Source organism: Arachis ipaensis, chromosome B5 (genome assembly GCF_059453495.1).
Source record: "Arachis ipaensis isolate K30076 ecotype BB chromosome B5, ASM5945349v1, whole genome shotgun sequence".
NCBI lineage: Eukaryota > Viridiplantae > Streptophyta > Magnoliopsida > Fabales > Fabaceae > Arachis > Arachis ipaensis.
In genome coordinates this window covers 29,525,892-29,534,760 of record NC_142440.1, presented here as the reverse complement: position 1 = coordinate 29,534,760, position 8,869 = coordinate 29,525,892, and the positions used below count along the sequence as shown (strand labels likewise).

At 33.1% G+C, this 8,869-nt stretch overlaps 1 protein-coding gene across 1 annotated transcript; it reads right to left on the bottom strand.

Annotated features, from left to right (window-relative positions):
- Positions 1 to 4,739: 4,739 nt before the first annotated feature.
- On the bottom strand, positions 4,740 to 5,954 carry LOC107640492 (uncharacterized). The gene is made up of 2 exons (XM_016344009.1): positions 5,401 to 5,954; positions 4,740 to 5,238 (listed from the first exon to the last, which is right to left on the bottom strand). Exons 1-2 carry the CDS (start codon positions 5,952 to 5,954, stop codon positions 4,740 to 4,742), a joined length of 1,053 nt encoding a protein of 350 aa, XP_016199495.1.
- Positions 5,955 to 8,869: the final 2,915 nt, after the last annotated feature.

The window sequence follows — 8,869 nt, the reverse complement described above, 5'->3', positions numbered from 1 at the left end:
TACTCCATTCGTATTCGTTCAATATCTCAGGAGTAATTATGCCTCTGCCCTCCGGCCTTTCTTCCATCCTAAGCGTCAGTGCCACCATCTCAGCCGTCGTGTCCCAACCCTTCCACTGCATGGGACTTCCAGGACCACCAGCGTTACTCTCAACATTCCCCTCATGCCCGTTCACAACAACTTGCATCACGCCACCCGCATAGCCATGCGAACCGCTTTCCATCTCCTTGACACACACATCGAAGCTAGACGACCCTACAGATAAGCGGAGCCTTTCATGGATAGCATCAAACTGACATGTATCGATCAGCACCCGGCCAACCCAGAATGACGTGAGAAAGTTTGTTTCGTCCTCACAAGCAACCACCTCACCCCACTGGCCACCAATCGCCCGGAATGTATCCTCTGACCAAACATGTAACGGAACTCCATAACACTCAATCCACACCCTTCTCATATCACACCGTTCCTGCTCAGTCCATAGGCACACACTCTGAAAGAACTGCAGTAGGCATCCTCAGACAGCCCCAACGCTTCTTCCGCACTCTCAGTAGTATCAAAAATCAACAAGGCCTTGTATTTCCCCACGTCACAAATTTTAACAATGTGAGGCCAGGCCTTCCGGGCTAAATCGTTCAACAATCGGAAGTCAATTTCTCTCGTGGTGCTCCCAACAACACTCCTCTGTAGCCAATTCATGTTAGTCGTATCCACAGAGACCTCCAGACCCTTCACTCTCACTTTAATCAGCTCCTTCTCTGGAACCGTGGTCGAATCTGGATTGATTTCATCTGCGCATTTCCTATCGTTGGCACAAACGTCCTCCTGATGGTACTCGATCCCTCGATCAGCCTCCACCGCAATTGTACCTCTCCGTGCAACGGCACCATCCATTGTCCTCCTTTCCTTAGAATCCTCTCTTCTGTACTTAGCCTCCCCTACAAACATCTCCTTCCCCCTTAACTGCATACGGTTCATTTCTGCAATTTCTTTCAATACTCCTCCTTTCGTAGTATATCGTATGAATGTGAATAGGCAGATCATTCCATTTCGCAGCTTCCTTGAGAGATAGATGTCGTTAATTCTTTCCGTCCAAGAAAATAGTCCAAACAATTCCTTTTTCGAAATGTCCTCTGGTAATCTGTCCACAAAGATGCTGAATGAATCTCGTTCCAAACGAACGTACTCCTCCCGATTCCAAATCCTGGAATCCTTTTCTTGTCGCACTAAAATCCTGAACCTACCCTTCCCGGTGTTTCCCCAACCCTCTCTCGCTCTCTCTCGCTCTCGCTCTCCCATCCTTTTAAATTTTTGTTTTATTTATCTTTTTATTTCGTATCAGTTATAACTAATTTTTATTATATTAAACCTATTTAATTAGATTTGATTAACAAAAAAAACTTGAATATACAGTGTTACTCGATAGTGAAATGGGCTTTCTTTCGCATAAAAATGGCTGGTGTAACTACCGGAGAATAATGTGACATATATTAGTCGTACTAATCATCATGGTTTTAATTCAGCCAATTAATCAAAACAGCAAGGGCTTTATTAATTTCATGAATGTAATCATATTTGTAATTGAGTCATTTTCTTAATAATTACACTTGGTTGTTTCACTCTAATCACCATTTTTTCATGCTAAATTTCAATGATATATAGGAATTATGAACAGACAATAATATAATATCTAGTAAAGTGCACGCAAATTTTTCTTTTAAGTTTTTTAATTTCGTCCTTTTTATCTTTTGATAATTTTGAAGTTGGTCGATATAATTGTTCGAATATATCCATCACAACGCACCTGTCATATATATGGCAAAACTTAGTTCTAAATATGAATTTCTGACAAACAATCATTAACAATTCACTTTTGAATAAGTATAAAGAATTAATTTTTATAAATTAATTTTTTTATAGAATTAATTTTTTTATTTTTGAAAAAATTAAAGTTTAAAATTAGAATATAAAGTTTTAAAATTTAAAATTAAGATTTAGAATTAGAATTTCACATTTGAAATTTTAAATTTAGAATAAAAAATAATTTCAAAAGTTAGTTGATATTAAACGAAAGAAGTTATCTACTTAGTTGAAGAATAAAGATGGAAAATTAACTCTTAATTAGTTAATATTAATTTTTTATTGTAAAATTATTTTTTAACCCTTATTTTTTAGATGTTAAGGATTTAGGGTTAACATTTAGTATAATGTTATACATCCAAGTATTTTTGTTAACTAAGTCTAACTAAGTTGGTCTAACATCAATAAAAATCAATTATAAGTAACATTACTTTAAGTCTTATTGTTTAATTTGGTTAGATTTAGTTCATAAAAAAACTTGAATGTGTAGTATTACTCTAAAATTTATAATTTAAAATTAAAATTTCAAATAAAATATCAGTTATAGAAATTGGCTAAGATTACCTTAATTGGCTTCATACGGAAATCATCCTTTTTGTTTTAAAAAAAATGGTAATGCATGTGTGTATATTTTCATAACTAACTAATACGCTGCTCTAATCAAGTTGGGTTGGTCTAGTAATTAGTTTACTAGTTCGCTTAAATAAGTGTCGGGGGTTCGAATCTCGCCTTGTGCATGTAGTAACCCATTGGCCAGCGACAAACCCTTAAATGGAACTCAGTACCGCAGCGGATTAGTCCTTGACCTGCCGCGTTAGGGGATATTGTGAGAAACCAAAAGAAAAAACTTTTTTTTTAAAAAGAAGAAAGCTCAACACACAAGTGGAGCTAGTAACATAGAAATTACATGGACAAAAACCAACACATTATAAATACACCTAGTAAACGACACACCAATAATTATCCCATTGTCATCTCCGGCATTGCCATCAACAACAAAAGGGATGGTCGCATCCCCCACTCCTTGTAGTGAACCATGGATATGTTGAATATTTCTTCAACACCTTTTCCTATGTTCTGAAACAACCTCCTGTTCCTCTCCAGCCAGATGTTCCAAACAACCGCGAAGTAGCTAATGAACCACCTGTTGCACTCCACTTTCCTACTCGTTGTACCTGTCCAGCTTTGGAAATGTTCCTTCAAATTACCTGGACAAGACCATAGTCTACCAAACTCAGATAACCAAGCACACCACACCTGCCAAGTAAATTCACAGCCAAGGAATAAGTGGTGAACGTATTCAACATCCTTATTACATAATACACACAAATTACCACCCTGATTAACAATTCCTAGCCTACATAATCTTTCATTTGTATTCACCCTGCCTATCAAGACAAACCATGTAAACAGCTCTACTCTTGGAGGGACAAGTCCTTTCCAAAGAGTCTTCGTAAAGCTATAGCTAGTAACGTCAGCCGAGATCGTTTCTGCCTGTAGCACCTGCACAAAGGAGTTAGTAGAAAAAACACATTGCCTGTCAAACTTCCATACAACTCTATCCTCTCTATCAAAAACTAAATTAACCGGACTTAAGGTATTATGTAATTGGTTAACAAGTTCCAACTCCCATTGGAAGAGCTCACGCCTCCATTGGAAGTTCCATATCCATTGTAGCCCATCCCAAAACCCACAATCCCCTATGACAGATCCTTTCTGAATTGAAACTGAGAAGAGCCTTGGAAACCTATCCTTTAGAGGACCACAACTTAGCCAAACATCTTCCCAAAAGTGAGTTCTTCTCCCATCACCAACCTCCATGGACAAGCCTGTTATGATCTTTTCTCTTATATGCTGCTCCTTAATTTGTAGTTGGCAAATGTCTTTCCATGGACCCCCTCGGCTAGGCACAGCTTGTGTGGACAACAACTCATAGGGGGACAGCTTATTACAAGATCATACCACCTTCTTCCAAAGTGGACATTCCTCTTTTGAGAACCTCCACCACCACTTAAACAAGAGTGCGGTGTTGCGGAGCATTGCATCTCCGACTCCCAGCCCCCTAACTTCTTCGGAGCTTGGACCACTTCCCACCTCACCAAAGCCATACCCTCCCGACCATCCTCCTTACTCCACAAGAACCTTCTCTGTAGCGAAATCAGCTTCTCCGCCACGGCCCTCGGCATTTTGTACAAGTTTAAATAGTAAACCGGTAAGCTATTTAGGACTGCTTTGATGAGCACTAACTTTTCGGCTTTGTTTAGAATCTTTGATTTCTATAAACTGAGCTTCTTCTCTACTTTGTCTATAACTGGCTTCCAAGTCTTGACCAACCTCGGGTTCGCTCCTAGCGGAATTCCAAGATATCTAGCTGGCAAAGAAGCTTCCTTGCACCCCAATAATAAGCTACACATACTTCGCACTCACTGATGTTCGCAGTTGATTGGAATCAAGTTAGACTTATCAAAGTTGATGCTTAATCCCGACAACAGCTCAGAACATCGTAGGAGTCTCTTATAGTTCTTTATCATTTCCTCCTCTAGCGGACAGAACAATACCGTGTTATCGGCAAACTGAAGATGAGACAATTCTATATTATCTCTCCCAACCCATAAAGGGGAAATCCGGCCATTTCGAACTGCCTCTCCAATCATTCTATGTAGTACATCCACCACAAGTACAAACAGGAATAGAGATAGTGGATCACCTTGTCTCAGACCTCTTTCCATCTTGAACGGTTTTGTTGGTGAACCATTTATCTATACTAACATAGAAGTCGTGCCTATACACTCCATCACCCACTCCCTCCATTGTCGCCCGAACCCCATCTTCTGTAAAACAATGTCCACGAAGCTCCACTTGACCCTATCGTATGCCTTTTAGAAGTCCAGTTTGATGATTGCTGCTTTCTTTTTTCGAGTTTTAAGCCAATGTACTGTTTCACACGCAATAAGAGCTCTGTCATGTATCTTCCGACCTTTGACAAAAGCACTCTGAGTCTCTCCAACTAGGCCTGGCATAACTATTCGCATCCTCTTAACCAAGACCTTATAAATCATCTTGTACACGCAGCCAACCATACTGATTGGTCGAGAGTCCTTGATTTTTTTAGCGCCAATGAACTTAGGTGCTAGTGCAACCCATGTGATATTAGAATCCGCCGGTAACTTAGATGTCTGGAAGAATCCCAATACTGCAGTTGTGAACTCAACTCCAATCACATCCCAACATTTCTTAATAAAATTCATATTGTATCCGTCGCAACCAGGAGCTCGAGAGGATTCACAGTCCCACACTGCATCTTTGATCTCATCAGCCGATGGCAGCACCTCTAAACTAGCAGCTTCGTCTTCAGGTATAATCTCAACCAATCCATCCCTAAAGCCAATTAAGGGAGACTCCTCCTGATGATATAAATTCTTATAAAATTCACTAATAGCTACCTTTATTCTCGCTTGGTTTCTCACTAACCTTCCATTAATTACCAATGTATCAATCCTGTTATTCCTCCTTCTATTTTAAGCTATGTTGTGGAAGTACCTGGTATTTCTGTCCATATCCTTTGCGAGTCGAGACCGTGACATCTGTTTCCAATGCACTTCTTTTCTCACATACCACTTCTGACAACAAATCACTAATGCTTTCCTTCTTTCCTCCATCGTTCCATCATACACCTCATTGCTAATCATGTCATCTACCTTCTTAATCTCTTCTTCAAACTTCATTATTTTTTTATCCATGCCACCAAAGTTGTCCCTGTGCCACCTCCCCAATGGAATAGTCAAGGCTTTTAATTTATCTGTGAACTGTCTCTCCCCTAACTCTCTCCATTCCTCTTTGATCAGTTTGAGAAAACCTTCATGTGTGAACCATGAGTCAAGGCTTCGGAAAGGTCTCGGTCCGCATCTCAATCTAGTATCTTTCACTATCATCGGACAGTGATCAAACAACCCCCTTGGTCCCCCTCTTAGGCAAATCTCTGGGAACTCCTCCACCCATTCCAGACTGAGCAAAACTCTGTCAATCCGACTACAAGAACGGCCTCTGAACCAGGTAAACTTTCGGTCATTAAGTGGCAAGTCCACCAGTTGCATATCTTAGATCCAATTCTTGAAATCTTCAGCAGAGGCTGTTAAATCAGTAGTACCTTTCCTTTCTTCTACTTGAACAATCTCATTAAAGTCTCCCATGAAGCAACAAGAAACCTGGCATAAACCTGCCATATAGCTCAACTCCTCCCACACCACAAGTTTTTTGTTTCTAGTATGAGCACCATAAATCAGGAAAAAAGCGCAGTTGAAGTTATTCTTCAAAATAGTTCCTACCACACACAACCACCTCTCTCCTTTGTAACAATTACTCATTTTAAAGACTGTTTCATCCCACATAATCAACAATCCATCCGACGCACCGTCAGATTCAACAAATTCCCACCCTGCACTTTGTTTATAAGTTTAATTTTGATATATTAACAATATAAATATTTTATATAGTAGTGTAATTGTATTTGTTCTTTTAGATGATCATTCACGCGTTTAACGTAAAAAATAGTCGTTTTTACTGATGTGACGTTACGTAATTAAATGCACAGTGTAAAACTACTTTACACTGACATTTACACTGACAGTGCATCAAAATTAACTTCTTTTGTTTATATATATCTTTTTGAAAAGAAGCTATTTTTTGTTCAGATTTTTTTATATTACTTCAAAAAGCTTAAAGTTATATTTTTAATACGTATATTTGTGAAATTTATTTTTTTTTGGAATAATATTTTTTAAATAAATAAACTTAAACTAGTACACACACCCTTTATCTTATCGTAATAATATATAGTGGAAATAAGCTTGATGATTTTAAAATTAATTAGGGAAGACAACAATATTAAGTATTAACAGAGATTGTAAGCTAAGCATGGAGTATTAAGACATAAAAATAATGTGAAAAGAAAGTAATATTTCAAGACCTTGGTGATACTATCATATACAATTTCAACGTATCTATATATGAATGTTGGCTTAGTTGTCATTTGTCAAGGATATAGACTTTAGATCTCATAGCTGTTCCTTTTCCATGAGATTCTAGATACAATTGGTATCATAGTCATTTTATTTTACTATGTATACAAGTGCTAGTTGACAATAATCTCCTCCCTAAGTTTTCGTAACAAAAGGTAAACATAGCTGACATCCATTCAAATCTCTCTCTATTTTATTATATTTTGTAACAAAGAATAAATAAAATAATTATAAAAATTCAACTTATTTTATAACAAAAAAATTAATTTGTCTCGAAATTTAATATTATTTATAACAATTTATTTATTTGTTACAAAATATAACTACTTTTTTGTAACTAATAAAATTATTTTTAAATGTTAAAATATTTAAGAGTAAAAAAATTTCTTTATATAATTTTTTTAGAATAGTTTTATTTTGTTTCAAAAATTAAAATTTTTTAAATATTATTTATATTTATTAATTTTTAAAAATTGTAGATATTATTTTATATTCTTTTAAAAAATTAATATATAATTGATATATTATTAATTTAGTTTAATTGTATATGAATCTATTTATTACATTTTAGTTGTGTCATGATTGAGAAATGATAAATATTCTGTTATTTGGTTTGATAAATTTAGTTGTGTATTGATTGAGAAATACGTGATAAATTAGTTGTTTTTTATAGAATCGTAGATGGTGAAAATATTCAAATTTTAGGAGAGGATCTGCCAAAATATTTCTAAAACTTTGAATAAAAGTGAATGAAAAAAATTGTAATTAGTATTATATCTTGTTTCTAATTTTTGTTTTAGTTTTTTTATTTACATGAGTGCTAAAATGATGACAACATGCTATTTAAAGGACTCAAAAATATTTTTATTCATAGAGACACTAATTTATGTTAAATTTTTAACTTTTAGTTGAATTTGTGGAAGAAATATAACTTATGAAACTAATCAATATAGACATTAATATTATTTTGTTTTAAACTAATCTTAGTTAAATGATGCATGTTTAAATTATCTATGTTATTACATATTATATAAAAGTTGATTTGTTCAATAAATTAATTAATATATCAGTTAATTAAAAAAATAATTTAATAAATTATATATGTAATTTATATTAAAAAAATATTACAAAATAAATATGGTACTTTTGTAATTAAAAAAATATACAAAATTAAGTTATATTTTGTAATAAAATTTTATGATAGAAAAAATATATTATTACAAAAAATATTTTGAAGGTTAAAAATTTTTATCACTTTTATAACAAATTTTAGTTTTTATATTAAAAAAAATTATTATAAAATATTACTTTATATTGTAATTATTTTATTTTTAATTAAAAAAATTTTTTATAACGGACATACTATAATTATCTTTTTTTAATTACAAATTTTTTTTGTTTTAAAATTTAAATTTTTGTAATAATTAAAAAAACTTATCATTTAAACATTTACTTAAACATATTATTATATTACTTTGATTTATTAATGTTTAACACAATAAATTAACAAAAAATATAAGAAAAATGATATTTTTTATTTTTCTGTGAGATCTCTGAATAACACTTTGATTCTCTCCTCTCTATTTATGAAAAATATATACTTTTCTCTCCTACAAAATTAAAATAACAAACATTTTAATTTATTTAATAACTAAAATATTATTCAATAATTATTATAATTATATAAACAAATTAGTAATAATTATTTAGTTGATTTAAATAATAATATAAAATACTATAATTTGTTTAAAAATACTTAATTTAAAATTTTTTTATATATTTCATAATTAATAATAAAATATTATAAATTAATAAATTTTATTAAATTAATATATTATTTAAATCAACCAAGTAAATTATCATTAATTTATATATGATTATTATAATAATTATTAAAAAATATTTTAGTCTAATATAAATTAAAATGTATATTATTTAAATCTTAAAAAAATATATATTTTATAAATAAATGAAAGAAGAATGTCATTTTC

What these genes read in the sequence shown, in the direction of transcription:
- LOC107640492 (XM_016344009.1), bottom strand. Translation starts at nt 5,954, where the DNA reads ATGCAACTGGTGGACTTGCCACTTAATGACCGAAAGTTTACCTGGTTC. An exon ending in GATATGGACAGAAATACCAG is followed by an intron (nt 5,239 to 5,400) that starts GTACTTCCACAA and finishes AATTGGCTTTAG; the next exon opens with GGATGGATTGGTTGAGATTA.